Raw genomic sequence first — 18146 nt, 5'->3', positions numbered from 1 at the left:
CCCTTTTTAATTAAATTTTTACTTTTAATTCCAGTATAGTTAACAGTGTTTGTATTAGTTTCAGATGTACCCTCTAGTGATTCAACGATTCTATGCATTAGTCAGTGCTTATCAAAGTAAGTGTGCTCTTAATCCCCTTCGTCCATTTCACCCCTCCCCAGCCCACCTCCCCTCTGGTAAGTCAGTTTGTTCTCTGTAGTTAAGAGTCTGTTTCCTGGTTTGTCAAGACACAGATTCTTGACTGACGCCTCCAGCTCCCTCCTGGCATCTTCTTGTCCCTGTTTTCACAGTTGCCAATCTGACTGCTCATACGTCCTATGAGATTTCTGCCTGGGCCAAGACTGATTTAGGGGATAGTCCTCTGGCATTTGAGCATGTCACAACCAAAGGAGTCCGCCCACCTGCTCCTAGCCTCAAAGCCAAGGCCATCAATCAAACTGCAGTGGAATGTACCTGGACTGGCCCCAGGAATGTGGTAAGTCAGCCAGGATGACCCTTGCAGAGACAATCTGGACTCTCCCCTGATTCTAGGCCATGGGGCTTTCTCCTCTGTTACTGCAAACACAAACTATCCTCTTAGTCAGTTCTGTATTACCTTCTAGAGGCACCTGCCGTCCCTGTCCACACCTTGGCCTGGCATCTGAGAGAAAACGCCCGTGGTCTTTGCTGTGGGACACACGATAAATGTGATGAGGGGGGCATGTTCCTATGCTTGGGATTCACCTGGTCTCACAGGCATGGTGACCCATTAGCAGCAGTGACAAGCCACTCCGTCTCTCCCCACCGATGTGATCCCCCACCCACAGGTTGCCTTCTTGGGCTGCTCCTCCCAGATGTGCCCCCCCCCATGACACACTATATGGGTCCTTTTTTTTGGTCCTCATGTATGCATTTTGGTGCACTATGATCAGATACGTGCTTTTTTGAATCTGCCTTTTATTTCCCACATTTCCCCAATGTAGAGAGAGTCTTCCCAAGGTTCTTGGCACATTTTCACCTCCCCTCTGGTAACGTCACCTCTAGGAAGCTCTCAGCTTCTCCCCAACTTCAGTCCACTGTGGACTCGGGTTGCTCACCCCCAGTCCTCCCTCCCCACCATGAGAACGGCCGCAGCCACTGTCCATCTCTGGGGACCTGCCTGCACCCTGGCCTCCTTGGCGCATGGAGCCCTCTCCTGACCCCTGGCCAGAGCCCTCCGGCCCACTCCCCAGCAGCTGCAGCCCTGTCCTCTGGAAGCCAGGCCTGCTTCTGAGCCTGGAGCCCCCACTCCCATCTTGTGCTTTCCGTGCCCTCGGTCCCCTAGTCCTGCTCCATTTGCTTTGCTTTCTCACTCCCTGGAGTCCCCTAATTCTTTCTTTCCACACTTGCTCCCTTCTCATCACCCCCTCGGGACTTCCGTTCCCCTTCCCTGTATGCTTCCCTCTCCGGCCCTGGCTGCTGAGCAGCTTAGGTCTGGGACTCGGAAGTCCCCGTGCACGTCCCTGATCCGTGCCCTCCGTTCCCACGACTTCTCCAGACTTTCTTCACAGCTTTCCTTCAAGTCCCCGTCTTTACCTGCCTGTGGGCTCTTCCATGCTGCCTGACAAAGAAAGCTTCTTTAGTCCTTATCCCCCCGTTTATAAACCCCGCAGCTGTGAGCCCCCGCTCCAAGCCCATCAAAAACCCCCACCCTGCTTTAAACTCCCGGTTTTCCACATCTATCAGTGGGGGTTAAGGATGGCTGCATAGAACAGGAGCTGAAAGTGACAGCGGCTTTAACAGTTTCATTTCCCTCTTCATTAAAAGAAGGCGGAGTCCTTCAGCAGGCCTGGGTTTCTACAGCACCAGGTTTGATTGGGAACCCAGGCTGCCTGTGGCCTCCAACTTCAGGGTCAGCTCATGGTCCAAGAGGTCGGAAGCCACACCATCATCTGTGTTCCAGGCAGCAGGAGGGCGGGAGGAAGGGCTTCTCCCTCCATTTCCCCCAGCACCCACCGAGCTCCCACGTGACACCTCTTCTTACAGCTCATTGGCCAGAACTCTGTCACGTGGTCTCTCCTAGCTTGCAGCTCATTGGCCAGAGCTTTGTCACGTGGTCTCTCCTAGCTTGCAGCTCATTGGCCAGAACTTTGTCACGTGGCCTCTCCTAGCTTGCAGCTCATTGGCCAGAACTTTGTCACGTGGCCTCTCCTAGCTTCCAGGGAGGTGGGAAGTAGAGATTTTCTTCCAGGAGGCAATTCTTAGTAGGAAGCAGGATTCTAGTAAGGAGAGGAGGAAGAGTGGGTGTCTTCCGGGCAGCTCCCCATGCCTGCCCTGCTGCCCTCCCTCCTCAACCTCCCTCCGCAGACGCGCTGGCTTCCTCCCCATCTGTACTACCAGCCGTGTTTCTCAGCGTGCCATCTGCTCTCTGAGAACCCCGCTCTTCTCCCTGGCTCATCGTGCAGTCTTTTCCTACAGTATCTCATGCTCTGTATTTGCAACTTGTCCTTTATAATCGCGTCTGTTTTTCTTCTCTGTGCCTCCTTCCTCAAAAATGAGCGCTTCGAGGGGCACCTGGATGGCTCAGTAGGTTAAGTGTCTGCTTTCAGCTCAGGTCATGATCTCAGGGTCCTGGGATAGAGGCCTGCATTGGCTCCCTGCTCAGCAGGGAGTCTGCTTCTCCCTCTCCCTCTGCCCCTCCCCCATGCACCCACGCACGCTCGCTCTCTTTCCGAAATAAATACAATCTTTTTTTGAAAAAAGAGTGCTTTGAGGACAGAGCGCACACCATGTTTATCTTGGTGGTGGTGGGTTCAGTGCCTGCCCCACTGTACCTTCTCTGTAAAATGCTGAAGGAAGACTTCTCTCTTTTGAGCTCTCCTGAAGCTGTTCACAGGGGCGTCAGTTAGGGATTTCAAGAGAACGAGGCCACTGGCCACGGAGCTGATGTCCTTTTCCATCCTCTCTCTTTGCCAGGTTTATGGTATTTTCTATGCTACATCCTTCCTTGACCTGTATCGCAATCCGAAGAGCTTGACTACTTCCCTCCACAACAAAACAGTCATTGTCAGTAGGGATGAGCAGTATTTGTTTCTGGTAAGTTTCCCACACTGGGGAGTCCAGAGGAGTTTCTGTTTTTTAAGGATGGCTTAAATCCTGGGCCCTTAGCTCAGATCCTGGCCCTGGGGAGCTGGAGGCATGACTCTAGGATCCATGTGTGTACAAGAGGGTGCTTCCTCTTCTGTAAAAGCATCGGATTCCTGCTTGAAGAACAGACTGAATGCCCCAGTGACCAACTGTAGCTTTGTAGGGGATTGGGAACTTGGCAAATGGATAAACATTCGCAGGAATGGATAAGTGGTTTTTGTCGGATTCCACTTCCAAGACTAGGAACTTAGCCCACATGTTTATACGTGTGCCAAGATAGATGGAAAAAGGTGTGTGGTATACTGTTGCTTGTGATAGCAGAAGATTTGACCAGTGGCTGTCAAGAGAAGACCGATTAAGAATACAGGGCAACCCTTCAAAAGAAATAGAACTGAGGTGGAAAAGTCTTCAAAAGAAATAGTACTGAGGTGGAAAAAATCTATGCTATCTTACTAAGTGAAAGAAGTGAAGAGCCTAAAAATGTGTAATGTTTTCTCATTTGTATAAAAATATTAAGAAAAACAGGCTACGTGTACGCACACATATACGTATAAGTATGTATCTGTATGCGCACACACGTGTATTTGTGCTTACATAAGCACAGGACATTTCTGGAAAGAAGCGTAGAAAACCGTTACTGTTCCTGGGAAAATGGATTAGAGAGCTGGGGTAGGTGGGGAATTATTTCACATTTTGTATCTTTTTTTGTACTGATTGAATTTTAATTGTGTACACCTGTCACTATTTTGTTGGGAAAAAATGGCTTCGTGCCAACTCCATGCGTCCCCGTGGTGTTGGTTTCAGGTCCGGGTGGTGGTGCCCTACCAAGGGCCATCCTCCGACTACGTCGTGGTGAGGATGATCCCAGACAGCAGGCTCCCACCTCGTCACCTGCATTCGGTTCATACTGGCAAAACCTCAGCTGTCATCAAGTGGGAATCCCCGTATGATTCTCCTGACCAGGACCTGGTGAGAGGGCCGGGTATCCAGCCAGCCATTACTATTCTTGGCATGGTTGGGGACAGGGCAGGGGGTGCTGTCACAGGAAAGCTAGGCCTGGCGGTGGGAGCTCTGGGAGGTCTCGTCTCCATATCTGTGTGCCCAAAGATGGGGTCCTTATAAGTGCCTCTTCGGAGTTTTCCCTTCCCCCATTATTTCCCGCTGTTCTATTCATTCTTTTCTGCCTTCTTACCTTCCCTTCCCTGAGCCTGTAAAGTGGGATGGTAGACAAAGGCCTGCCCACCAAGTGCAGCTCATTGCCTGTTTCTATAAATACAGTTGATTAGAACCAAGCTTTACCCAGTCATTTACATCTTATCTCTGACGGCTTTCACACTACAAATGGCAGAATTGAATAGCTGTGGGAGAGACCATTTGGCCTCCAAAACCTAAAAGTATTTTCTATCTGAACCTTTACAAAAATATTTACTGGCTCTTGCTCTAAAAAAAGAGGCGAGGGGCGCCTGGGTGGCTCAGTCGGTTAAGCGTCCACCTCTTGATTTCGGCTCAGGTCGTGATCTCAGGGTCATGAGATCGAGCTCTGTGCTGGGCGTGGAGCCTGCTTGAGCTTCTCCCTCTGCGCTCTCCTCCCCCCTCTAAAAAAAAAATTAAATTAAGAAATAAATAAATAAGAGGCAGTAACTCTGGAAAACTGCTCCCATTTTCCTTTGGCCCAGGCTGCTTTTCCCTCCATCCCCTGTGCCCTCTCCCTCATCCCAGGGGTGGGTGGTTTTACTCGGTTGCTCAGGCTCTCCTTGACTCTCCAATTCTTCCTGGTGATTGAGTTTCCTGTACTTACCACATGTCCCTGTGTTTGCCCTGGCCTCCACATATGTAAAAAGCAACCCGGGAGACAGTAAGTAGAATTTGTTGTCCTTTCATTGTGTCCTCTGACACTACCTGGAACTATTACAGCTGGGGAGACACACTGAACACTGAATTTGAATTGCTCTTGCCTGTTCCAACCTGTCTGTGGACGCCACAATAAATGTGACTTTCCCTAGGCTCATTTTTTTGGGTCAAATCGATAATTCTGTGCACAGTTCTGGGAGTGAGTGCTTGTTCCAAGTCTGGACCTGGCCACCCCAAAGGCTTTCCAGAGAACAGAGTCAGGCTGCAGGGCTCAGAAGGTGGTTGCTGTGGGTCACAGCCCCTGATACACTTAGGTTACATCGTTCGCCACTGAATTGCAAAGAGTGAAAAAGCACCAAGTTTCTGATTACCATTAAGGTCTCTTTTTCTTGTCCCAGTTATATGCAATTGCTGTCAAAGATCTAATAAGAAAGAGTGACAGAAGCTACAAAATAAAATCCCGCAACAGTACTGTGGAGTATACCCTTACCAAGTTGGAACCTGGAGGGAAATACCACATCGTTGTCCAACTGGGGAACATGAGCAAAGATTCCAGTATAAAAATCACCACAGGTAAACGGGAGAGAGATTAGGGTCCTTCCCACACAGCAAGGGGCCCGCAGGGCTGCTAGGACGCCTAGACATTAACAGCAGGAAGTACAAACACCCCCTTCAGTATCCACAGCGGGCCCGGAGGGGTGGGCTTCCAGTGCCTGGGCAGGGTGGTGGACTGGGAGTATGCTGAGTCTCTTTTCACTCTCCTGCCTAGCTGGTTTTGACACTTATGGGGGAGAAGAGCAGGAATACCCAAAAGAGTTAGGAAATAAAACTGAGCATTTTCCACGAAAGCCAAGGATGGGAACCTGGGCTGAAATCACATGGTTCCTCGAGGCAGGGTGATGTGTAGCCAAGGAGGGAGACCAGTAACTGCGCAGTAGGATTGAAGGGGCCTTGCTCCCAGCCCGCGGTTGGCTCGGCAGTCAGACTGTGGTTCGGAAAGCAGGTAGTGAGCTTGGGTACTTGGGCAGCAACAGACAGTGTCAGAGTGTCTGGGACGGAGGCTCAGCCCCACCAGGCCGGCTGTGTGGGCGCCCCTAGGGAGAGCAGGAAAGCAGACCGGAACCAGAGCAGAAGTCCAGCAAGGCTAGGAAACCGTGGTCCATCCCATCCCTTCCCTTCCCTTTCTCCCCCACCCAGTTTGGTTTTGGCCATCGGTGGCTCTGAGGACCACTAAATGAGGTACTGTCCAAATTTCTTGGCTAAAGGTATTATAACAACAAAAGAGATGCCAATTCGAGTGTCTACCATGTGCTAGGCTCTATGCTAAGCAACACGAGTGTTTTATTTCTTCCTTAACCTAGCCTTTCAAGTTAGCACATTTTTTCTTTTTTTTAATATTTTATTTATTTATTTTTAGAGACCAAGAGTGCGAGCGGGGTGGGGGGAGGGGCAGAGGGTGATCGGGAGGGAGAGAGAGAATCCCAAGCAGGCTCCACGCTCAGCACAGAGCCCGACACAGAGCTCGATCTCACAACCCTGAGATCATGACCTGAGCCTAAACCAAGAGTTGGATGCTCAACCTACTGAGCCACCCAGGCACCCCTCAAGTTAGTATTTATCTAATCTCTCTATGACAGACAAGAAAACAGTGATTCCAGTATATAGTCACTAACTATATTCTGTTTCATCTTTAATTTTCAGTTTCATTATCTGCACCTGATGCCTTAAAAATCATAACAGAAAATGACCACGTTCTTCTGTTTTGGAAAAGTCTAGCTTTGAAGGAAAAGCATTTTAATGAAAGCAGGGTGAGTTCCTCCCTCCTTCTCAATGACTTTGGGAATCTAATTGAAATGCAGTTTTAGAGATGAGCTCGTTAACAGCATGCTGGCATAGATAGGGGAAAAAGAATAGGGCAAGGGAGTGAACCTGAGAATTAAAGGACCATTTTCTGTGGGCTTGCTAATTAGTGAAATGGTTGTACTGCCCATTAAAGATGAGAATCTCTGCACTAAGCACTTTTCATTCCTGAACTTGTCTTTGCCTAAAGACCGGAATGGGCTGGAGCCCATGCTGTGCCTTCTGAAGCTGGATGGGGCTCAGCATCGATCGGAACCAGGGCCTCATCCTTCATAGCCCCAGTCTGAGAGCAGGGCTGTGGCCCCCGTGCCTGGGACAGTCTCAACCTGGCCTCGCAGTTTCTTTCCAGTGATGTTTGAGGGGGCAGGAAGTGCTTGAAGATAGTCTCTTGACATACGGAAAACACTATTTTGTTTTGTCATCGGCAGACCAATTACTGTATTCACAGCAGAAGGCAGGAGGAGAAGAAGAGCGTCACCTGGGAACAGATCTGCCACCCAAAGGTGGACAGATTCTTGAGTGGACCTGGCTTGTCCCCAGGGTCAACAAAGCAGGAGCTATAGAGACCCCGTGAATCAGCTGTGGCTATTTTGGGGTTTGGTGGCGGCAAAGGGTGCTAGGTTTGTAAACAGTCACAGTGTAAGGCCAGAAACAGCTAGATTAAAACTTGAAAATTCTCGCAACTCTTCCAACCGTTGTAAATGGTTAATATATACAGATATAAAGAAAGCTCTCAAAGCAGTTCAAAACAGAAATATTCTGATTTTGAAAAAGGTACAGGTAGCAAAACAAAAACTACAGTAACCATAAGCAAAAGAAGGATCTACCTCACTAATAATCTGAACCACAAAGATAGGACACTTTCACATTAAACAGGCTAAGTTTTAGGGGAAGAGTATTACCAGTATGAGTTGTAGTTGGGGAGATTAGCACTCCGGAAATACGAATTGGAAATGCCTTCCATAAGGCACTTTGGTAATGTGTATCAGAAGCATGAAAAGCGTTCACATCCTTTGACCCAGCAATTCTTTCAGGATCTTATTCTAAGGAAACGATGTACATCACGAATTTATGTGCAAGGCTGTTCAGGGCAGTTTTATTTCTGATAGTAAGAAAGAAGAAACAACTTTAATGTCCAACAGAAGAAGACTAGTTAAATAAGTGGTTGATGTTTGTGTCATTTAAATGTTTTTCTTTATACCTTTATGTATTTGGCAAATGTTCTACAGCAACTGTTTATTAGATAGAAAATAACTAATGCCAGTTTATAATGGAGAATGCAGGGATGGGATTCGGGGCAGGAGGCGTTGGGAGGCCCAGTTTGGCAGCCGGCTGTCATCGGGGATCCCTCCGAGGTGGTGGAAGCCTGGCTTTCAGGTTGAGATGGCAGGTCAATACTTCACTCCCAGGAGAGGGAGGGTTTGCGCATAAGCAGGTGGCACGTCCTTCTCCCTGCCCTCCCCCCAAGCTTAGAGTTCAGAGACTAAACAGGTCAGTGGAATGGGGACCAAGAGACTGTGAGTATGCAGTGGGGCCCAGTATGTGGATAGAGATAAGAGAGGAGGTCTTTTTTTTTTTTTTTTTTTTGATGTTGATGGGGTGGAAGTTGGTAGCTTTGACACTGGAATACTTAGAGATTAGCAGAGAAGTCCAGTAGTCAGTTCTGATCCCAGCCCGATCTTGAAGGGCTTTCTATTCAAGGCCAGGTTGGTCTGGGGCCACCATCAGCCTCAAGGAGCTGGTGAGCGAGCTGTGGGCTGCAGATGGAGTTCCCACACGCTGTTCTACGGAGAAATGTCCTGACTTTTCTTACCCCACTGCTGGAGTCCACTGTGATTTGGATTTATTATTAGTCCAATCCCATTACAGTGAACCATTGCTGACTTGCCCGGATTCTTTGTGGCATTTAATATTAATCTGGACTGTTGACCAGAACTTTGAATGTGTACTGGAATATTTGTTAAAATGGCTTTTATTAGGGCTACGCTTTTCACTTCCACTTTGCAGCTCGTAAGTGGGCATGGTAGTTATTTGAGACATTTGGGATGGGAAAATTACCATTTTCTGAATCCAGTATCTCCGTGGTAATGTAAAAAGATCTAGTAAGAAAACCAAAGTGCTTTAGCATCTATAAAAGCCTGCAATAAGGAGCTCACATAAAGGTGGAACCAGTAATAGAAGCGGTCAGATTCCTTATTTAATTCCTGAACAATCTCTTGTGTCTTTGTTTTCAGGGCTATGAGATACACATGTTTGATAGTGCCATGAATATCTCCGCTTACCTTGGGAATACTACTGACAATTTCTTTAAAATTTCCAATCTGAAATTGGGTCATAATTACACTTTCACTGTGCAAGCAAGATGCCTTTTTGGCAGCCAGATTTGTGGGGAGCCTGCTGTCCTGCTATATGATGAGCTGGGGTCCGGTAAGTCACTCATGGGTCCAGTTTCCGTCTTCAGTTCTGGGGAAATTGATGAAGGATGTAGCATGGTTTGATGAATCTGTGTCTTTTTTTTTTTTTTTTTAAGATTTTATTTATTTATTTGAGAGAGAGAAAGAGCACGCACGTGTGCAAGAGCAGGGGGAGGGGCAGAGGGAGAGGCAGAGAATCCCAAGCAGACTCTGCTGAGTGAGGAGCCTTACGCAGGACTTTAGATCATGACCGGAGCCGAAACCAGGAGTCAGATGCTTAACTGACTGAACCACCTGGGCACCCCAAGATGTGTCTTTCTAAAGTGTATTTAAAATATTCTCTCAAAAAAATAAAAAAATAAAATATTCTTTCAGTTTAAAAGAAAATCACTTATGTATCAATTTAATCAGGCACTGATTTAACAAATACCTCCTGAGCCAGGTGTGCTGTGAGGAGCTGGGGTTACAAAGTGACCACATTCTGAATGTAAAGCTCAAGAAAGGGAATGGGTTAAAAATAGGTTTTGTTTAGTGATTAACATAACAGTAAAAAATTTAAAAAAATAGGTTTTGTTTCAAAAGGAGATTCTGCTCGGGAAAGACTAGGCTGAGTGTGAGTTTTAGTGTTTGTCTTTTGCAGGACTTTTCAGAGCCTCCAATATGCTAATGTAACCTGTGGTTCTTCCAAGTCAGTAAATCACCTCCTTCCCATAGAGTAACTGATTTTATAGCCTCCCCCATTCTTAGCTGTCGGTCCAGAGCAGAACCTGAATTTGGCCTGGCGTCTTGTCTTCTGAACACTGACAGATATCGGTGCTGGGTCATGCTGATGGTGGAGACGAACCTTTCCTTTACACAGAAATTCTGCTTGTATTGTAGTACCTTGGCCAGGATATCAACAGACGTTTTGCCACTTGCCCTTTTTCGTAGCATTTACTCCCAGCCAGGAATTCACCAACGCTCAAGCCAAAATCTTGCATTAAGAGTTGTATGCTCTGACATGTCATGCTTCCCAGGCACCTCCCTAAAAGGAAAACCTTGCAAACCGCTTCCCTTTGGAGAATCATAGCATACTAGAGGTTCTGAGAAGGTCTTCCAGAAAACAGACAACAAAAGTCTTGTTAAGGGCGCCTGGGTGGCTCAGTTGGTTAAGCGACTGCCTTCGGCTCAGGTCATGATCCTGGAGTCCCGGGATCGAGTCCCACATCAGGCTCCCTGCTCAGCGGGGAGTCTGCTTCTCCCTCTGACTCTCCCCTCTCATGTGCTCTCTCACTCTCTCTCTCTCAAATAAATAAATAAAATCTTTAAAAAAAAAAATTATCATTAAAAAAAAAAAAAGTCTTGTTAACCTAGCGTTTCCTAAATAGAGCCTCCTTTTTAAGTAAAACCAATTAGTGACTGTGAAATAGACTTTGGGAAAAAGTGTTGCTTTTATAAAACCGAGATTGTCAAGCAGAAAGAATCTCTCCATGAGGCCTCGGTTAGTCTCTGCCTTGTCCCTTGATGTTTGGGTCCCCTCAGAAGTGGGGTGTGGGGGGGAGAGGGGGGTCCACTCATTCCTGTTTCCTGCACCACACTGGTTCCTCCTGACTGCTCCAGCTAAGAGCATCCCCTAATCTACCACTTCACAGCTGGGGTTAGGTTGGGACATATGACATAAGATCTTGCCCCAGCTTTTCCTGGTAGGTCAATAATGAGAGAAATTAAAGGCATGGATATTGAGTTGTTAGATTGGGCTTGCAAGAAATGGCTGTTCTCCGGTCCATCTCAATGAACATCTGGTTGGAATGAGTCCCTGGGTAGCTACTGAGCCTTCCCTGTGAGGCACAGGCCTGGCCCATACCACTTGGCCCTATCCCAGGGAATGACCTCAAGCCTGATGAGGCTCCTTATGGGACCTGAAAAGTCCATTGTGCTTCTGTAGCTCAAACTGACTCCCAAGTTCCACTTCCTGCCCTCAGGCTCAGACTTTCCCCAGGATTTTTTAAGACCGGCCCAAACCCAACAGGGGGATAGCTTTGCCCTAGAGCCCTATTGGGGCAGATCTACCAGCACATCATCATAGAGCTGGAATTTGTTTAAGACATGGGCAAGTGAGCACCATTGTTAGGTCATAGACACCTAACTGGCTTGGCAAAGAGCATTTTAAAAATGTGAAATGTGTATGGAAACGTTCTTTCTCTCTTTCATCTAAGTAAAAAAACAAACAAACTCATAAAACTTCATGAGCTGTTAAGTCAGCGTTGCAGTAAAGGAATCTCGTTTGTATCACTTAATGGAGCTTCAGGTAATTGCAGTTCAGAGTGACTTTGGTGCCAAGTAGGGGGAAATAATTGCAATCTCGTTAATTAGTGGTCTGATTTCACATCCTCTTATGTAAGGCAAGCAAGTGGTCTTAAGTAATAATGCTAATGAAATCAATGTTGATACCCCAACAAAGGTCTCCCTTCCAAGAGATTATCTAAATAAACAACAAGGCTGTGATTAGGAGGCTAATGTAATTACCGTATTTGCATGCACAAGGCCCGTGGGCTGTCAGCTCGTGGCAAGGCGTCGGGAAACAGTCAGGCGCCACGTGCAGGAACATGCCACACCAGGCAGGTGGCTTGGGTCACTGCCGACGAGTAGCGTTTTTGGCGGGGGCGGGGGGGTCCAAGTTGCTTGGTCCATTTTCCCGCCCTGACGTCGGAGGCTTACTGTGTTGGCCTCTTGCCTTGGCAGGTGAGGACGCATCAGCGTTCCGGGCTGCCAGGTCTACTGATGTTGCTGCCGTGGTGGTGCCCATCCTGTTCCTGATACTGCTGAGCCTGGGGGTTGGGTTTGCGGTCCTGTACACCAAGCATCGGAGGCTGCAGAACAGCTTCACTGCTTTTGCCAATAGCCACTACAGCTCCCGGCTGGGCTCGGCCATCTTCTCCTCGGGGGACGACCTGGGTGAGTGGGGCAGGCTGCCCTGGTGCTTCCTCCCAGCGCCGACCCCTGCAAAGCCGGTTCCTTGCTTAGGAAATACCTATGTTAAGCTCATCTTTTGACACTCGAGGAGTGACTCGTTAACCAGTGATCTCACTGCTTTAGGTTAAACCAGTTGGAGCCCTTTGCTTTGAACTTGCTTCTATACGAAAATACTTGTAGTCTCTTCCGCGGTGTGGTCCCGGCCTGAGACCGGGAGTGGTCTTGTGGAAGAACTGGTAGGAGCTTGCCTTGTACAGGAAGGATAGGAAGGCCCTGGGCTTTGGATACTCCCAAAGTATCAGCAGATTTTCAAGAATTTCCAAGCCCTCTCATCCTTCATGGACCTGGAGGTCTGACATCTTGGAAGAGCCTAGTCAAGAGAAAAAGTCACGCTTTCCCAGATGACTTCTGTCCAAAGACGGCCTTTCCATCTGGCTGTCTGTCTTTCTGATAGCTAGTGAAACCTCCTCGGCCATTCTTCTTTCATGTATCCATAACGTGGTATGGAAAAAAGAAAGAAAGATCCCTTTTAAAATGTCTACGTGCTCAAATTAGTAACTGCTAATAGGGCTAGTAGACCACTTAATATAATAAATTAGGTGTGTTTGGGGGTCTTCCCCAAACGCAGACTGCTAAATGTCATTTTACATACCTATTTTTTCTGTAAACCAGTTATAATTTTTTTGGTTTGTAAAGTACTTGTGAATTCCCCGTTCATTGATTATTTGATATTAGCTTTGCTCCTTCTTCTTCTCAGTTTCCTGTCTTGCTTCGTACAAGTATTTGGTCTGCCTTGCATGAATGGGGTGCATTCTTTGCTTCTGTTACTGGGGGCAAAAGGAGTTTGACCCATGGTGATACCACACAGTGATCACTGAATGTGGATCACAACTTATTTGCACAGGATTGTACCAGGGGCCACAAGGGGACATCCATTAGTCTGGGAAGCTGTCCTCAAAAAGCTTAAACCCCTCTTAAGATCCCTACCCTCAGAGCAGTGTGGGTTCAGAGGAGAAAACAGACTATGAGGTTTCACTGTGTTAACATAGGGTGTGGATAATTCAAATTAAGGAAGCTAAATCACCCGTTGGACTTTTGGGTGGGTAATAAGATTCTCCTTCCTACGAGATTTACTTTCTTCACTTGGTTAAGTTCAAGCTACCATTAAAATAAGCTTGACCACCCATTGATGGAGGAGAAGTGGACTCAAGAGTGTCAGTGGGGGAGCTGAGCTGGGTTTCAGCTTTGGCTACTGCGCCTGGTAGGCTGCGGTCCCAATTTTCCAGGCTGGGGCTCACGATGGTGTCGGGGGTGGCTGGGGCGGAGCGGTGGGAGTTGGGGTTGGGTGCAGGTACGCTGGAACTCACCAAGGACCGACTGTTTTGCCTTTAGGGGAGGATGATGAAGATGCTCCCATGATAACTGGATTTTCAGATGACGTCCCCATGGTGATAGCCTGAAAGCTGTCCTCACTAGAAACCAAATGGTGTAAATATTTTATTTGATAAAGATAGTTGATGGTTTATTTTAAAAGATGCACTTTGAGTTGCAATATGTTATTTTTATATGGGCCAAAAACAAAAACAAAAACAACAAAAAAAGGAAAGCAAGGAATGAATAAACTTTGTAGTAATCGACTGTGAACTTCAAACCAGGTTGATTTCAGTAACCAAATTGCTTTGATGTCATATTAATGTAGTCTTACAGGGCTGTGCTTGCTGGGCATGCTTTTAAATCTGTGAGATAATTTTGGTTCAACAAATTGGCCATTCTTTTTATTTTTCTAAGACACAGAAATGTATTTAATAAAAACTTCAAGAGAGGGTGATGGGTGGAATCCCTCCCACCCCCCCTCGTTGAAAGTGTGCTCAAATTTTAAATTTTGTTTGGATTTAGTTTGTATGAAAGTGTTTGTGTGTATTATGGGGGAAGGTTCTTTTCTGTAATTTTGTTAATTTATTGGGACTCTGTATAAGGCAGGGCTTTCGTGGTCATCCGACTCTGCACGTTATGAGGGGTCACAGGGTTGAGGGGTGGGGAACAGAAGCAGTTTTGTTGCCATTCCGGAAACAGTCCGTTTTTATTCACTCGTGTGTCGCATAGTGGTTTTTGGCAGGAGAGCACACCGAATCATTGCTCAGTTCCAGTGAAACAGCTGCAGCTCAGGAAGGCCCTGCAAGCCACAGCTTCTTCTCTTACGTTAATGGATGGAATCTTACCGTCTACGCCTCTGCACAAGACGTAGCTCTCCTTGCTGCAAGATGGGAACACTGCTGCATTATACCCTGGTGTCGTGGTCACCACAACAAATGACTCTGCTTGTGGGAGAGTACTAGGTCTGTGCCACGGGAGATACACTGGCAGATAGAGTACCTAATTTGTCCTTTGCCAATCTTTTGTTTTCCTTACCACTGAAGAATCTCGAATGTAAAGGTTTTTTTTTTGTTTTTTTTTGTTTTAATTTGAGAGAGCAAGTGAGAGAGCGCAAGCAGGGGGAGCGGCAGGCAGAGGGAGAAGCAGACTCCCTGCTGAGCAGGGAGCCCGATGTGGGACTTGATCCCAGGACCCTGGGATCATGACCTGAGCTGAAGGCAGACGCTTAACCGACTGAGCCACCCAGGCGCGAATGTAAAGTTTTCTATTTGTGTTGAGGTGGCCACTTACTGTCTTTAAAACTGTATGCCTGATATATGCAGTCATTTTGAATTGGGTCAGTGCCTTCTCTTTTTTTTTTTCCTTTCCTTCCACCTCCTTCCCCTGCACCCCTGCCCAGTTTAAAGAGGGCTGTTCACTCCGACAGAGATACAGGAGGTGGACGAATTTGAGACCATTCTATCCAATTTACATTCGCGGCAACACTAGAGCTTATTCTCTCTATAAAACAAGCTGAGCTTTTATCCCTTACGCCTTTAAATGCCACCCCGGTATTCACATCATGGCCACTTGACCATCGTGGACCGATGCCCGCCCTTTAGACTTAGCGCCGTAGACGCCGACGTCCAGCGCTGTTGTGACTCCCGTAGGAGCCTCATCGCAGAACCTCTCAGCTGAGAAGCAGGGAGCTCGGGGGATATTCCAAAGTCATGTTTCCGAATATGTGTCCTTTATATGCAAGCTTTGTAAAGACCCCCCCATGTCCTCTGAGGTGCGCCGTATCACCTTCTCACAAGTATTTGCTTTCTTTTAACCAAAAGTATCATTCTTGGGTGAGAATATAGATTTGTTCTATCTAGTGATAGTCTGGAAAACAAAGAGCCAATTAAATTTTTTAGTTTTAAAAATTTTAATTTATATATATATATATGCATATATATATTTTGAATGAGGAGTATTTTCAACTGTAGACATGTAGTATGTCGTGTGGGTAAGGCTCTGTTTTATTTTAACAAGCGGTGGTCATAATGAGCCTCCTTCCAGCCTTTTTTTCCCTTCTTCCCCTCTCTTTCCTTTGTGACTTTTGTAAAGAATGGAATTTCTTTGGCTTTATCTTGTCTTGGGGTTTTGTTCAAAGCTCCAAGCGCTACCCTCCACCCCCACCCCTTTCGTAAAGCTCTTTAAGTAGCTGAAAGATTAACAGTCTGGTGGGAGGCAGAGTCATTTAATTGAACCACCAGAAAGTATATTTTCTCCTTTTCTTTTTCTGCCAACTTTTTGTTGGCATTCGTAAAAGCTGATCTGAAAGGCTCTGAGACGTTATTTTCCATTATTCCATAGGCAAGCCTTTCTACAGAGCTTGTGTCTCTAGTCGGCAACTGGAGACACTTCTGAGCATCCAGTTCTTGTTACCAGTGCCTCCCAAAGCTTAGTGCACAGTACTGTATAGACTGGCCATCGCCCCTCTCCTTGGAAAACGCCACTGTGCTGTTTGAGAAAAAGCAGCCTTTTAGGGCTAGAGTATTTTATATACACAGAAGAGCTAAGTTTCTGAAGACTAAGCTAGGTAGATGCAGCTACATGTAAATTGTATATTTTTATGAACTTTTCAAGCACGCACTCTTCCTTCCCTCTGCATAGCTTTGTGGGGTTTTGGTGTATGTGTGTGTCGTCTGCGAGAGTCCAGAAGTTGGAGTGACCTTAGGAGATGAGGACAGAAAGTATGTGCAGCCTTTGAAAGTGACCAGATAATTGTCTTCACTGTGACCAATCGGAGCCCCTGTTTGTGAAGAAGGGGCTTTTTTGTACCTCGTTGAAGATGCCACCTCAGAAGTTCACACTGTGCAGGGAAAAGGTTTTATTCTCTCCCAGCGCACATTAGAATGTCAGAAGCCCACATCCACGTGGACCACGGTGCACCACTAACAGACCACTAAAATTTGGCAGGCAGGGGGATTGTGTACAGATTTTCTCTGGAGGCTGAGTTTGCCCCTTTATGTCTTGAACGCCCCTTGAACCTTGTGAGACACGGGTCCAGGCGGATGAAATGACAGAAATCTGCAGAGGAGTCCAGGGAGGAGCCACATCTATGCAGACATTTCCAGACATGTGAGAAGTTCCAGTAATTACTGGCTGCCCTGGCATACTGGGTACAAGGTTATGATGCTGGGTAACTGGTTGAAACTTTGGACTTTGGGAAGAGAGATTCCTGGGGTTCCACCTCTGCTTGTATCCCTCGGGACCTTTGGGTGGGACAGGTGTGGGACACACAGCTCTGTGTTCTCTCCTGCCCATCATCCTGGCCTACTAGATTAAGCTATGCTTCAGCCATTTAAGGAATGTACCCCTTCTCACACAGTGGCTGTTTTGGGGGGAACTGGGGAGAGCGATGGTGTGGCGAGGCTCTTAGAGATAATCGCCCACTTCCCCTTGGAGAATCCTGTCTTCAAATATCCACCCAATGGTCACTCCATCTTGTAAGATTATAGTCCCGCTACTTCCTTAAGGGCAGAAACCTCATCTTGTTAGGTTTGGTTGGTCACTTTCCTACTGATGGGGGGCATGGTGAATCCCCGAGAAGATTTTTCCTCCGACAGAGCTGGGAGACCCGTCAGAGAAGGGTTCTGGGAGATAAGTCAACTGAATACCATCTCCATATTGATTTTCAGAATTGACTCTTAAAACTTTGTGCAGAATCTTCACTTTGTTGGGATTGTATCTCAACATCCCTAGTCTGTTATTTTTATTAACTGGAGTGTGTGCTGCCTTTCAGGTACAATTTTTATGTAATAAGAGCCAGTGCATTAAGTTTATATAGACTACTTTCTATGCAAGACTGAGATATGGAATAGATAGCAAGAGAGATGGATAGTTGGGTACACGGACAATGAGCTCGTTCTCAGAATGGGAACCACCATCGAATGTGGGTTGAGGGAGGATAGGTTGTGTATGTGTTTCTGCCCACTAATTTTGAGCAGCCATATTAGGAATTAAATCCTCAGAGCCAAGTAACCCAAGAATGGTATTCGTCCCATTTGTGCTAATGCCAGTGGAAACAAGTATGAGTGCCCAAGTGGAGCATTATTCTCCGATGTCCTCCCGTGTCACTTCTCATTTAAAGACTCTTGTTACGAATTATTAGAAACTTTAGGCAAAATCAAAGTATTGGCAGCAAAATAAAGGCCTACTCTGCTCTTATTTCAAGTGGAACACTGTATACTTGTTTCTCTCCAAAGTGAAATTAGGCATTTATGATTTCAATTGCCTTGATACGTTTCCAAATCACCGATTTCTGCTGAAGATTTTACTATATTGTTGCACAATTTTACGATAATTTTTGTCTCAATGTCAACTTTTTTCACTGAATAAAAATGTAACTGGGCCAAGGAAACATCTCTCTGAAAATCCACTCTCTACATGTGTCTCGAGTTGTTCTTTGGAGTGCAATAAAGGTAGTTAATACAGTCTCCGAACACCATTCGATTTGCGTGTTTTAGAAGGATGTTTCTTTCATAGACGAGACAACACTAAGATCTGAACAATTCTGTTATTAACAAGGTGGTCTCAGACGGTGGATCCTCGAAGCACATG

The 18146-nt window shown here is 46.6% G+C and overlaps 1 protein-coding gene across 1 annotated transcript in view; it reads left to right on the top strand.

The window, feature by feature from the left end:
* Positions 1 to 17946, top strand: part of SORL1 (sortilin related receptor 1) — a 155718-nt gene extending 137772 nt beyond the window's left edge. Inside the window, exons 41-48 of the mRNA XM_045894818.3 lie at positions 291 to 475; positions 2935 to 3054; positions 3910 to 4074; positions 5355 to 5529; positions 6658 to 6764; positions 9051 to 9243; positions 11952 to 12164; positions 13575 to 17946. Of these exons, the coding sequence (XP_045750774.1) occupies positions 291 to 475; positions 2935 to 3054; positions 3910 to 4074; positions 5355 to 5529; positions 6658 to 6764; positions 9051 to 9243; positions 11952 to 12164; positions 13575 to 13642 (1226 nt within the window). The 3' untranslated portion in view covers positions 13643 to 17946. The remainder of the gene's footprint in view (positions 1 to 290; positions 476 to 2934; positions 3055 to 3909; positions 4075 to 5354; positions 5530 to 6657; positions 6765 to 9050; positions 9244 to 11951; positions 12165 to 13574) is intronic.
* The last annotated feature ends 200 nt before the right edge of the window (positions 17947 to 18146 follow it).

This window comes from Mirounga angustirostris, unplaced genomic scaffold, assembly GCF_029215605.1.
Source record: "Mirounga angustirostris isolate CCGP_5_RB_7025 unplaced genomic scaffold, mMirAng1.0.hap1 SCAF_13, whole genome shotgun sequence".
Taxonomy (NCBI): Eukaryota; Metazoa; Chordata; class Mammalia; order Carnivora; family Phocidae; genus Mirounga; species Mirounga angustirostris.
This window is presented reverse-complemented; position numbering and strand designations above follow the sequence as displayed.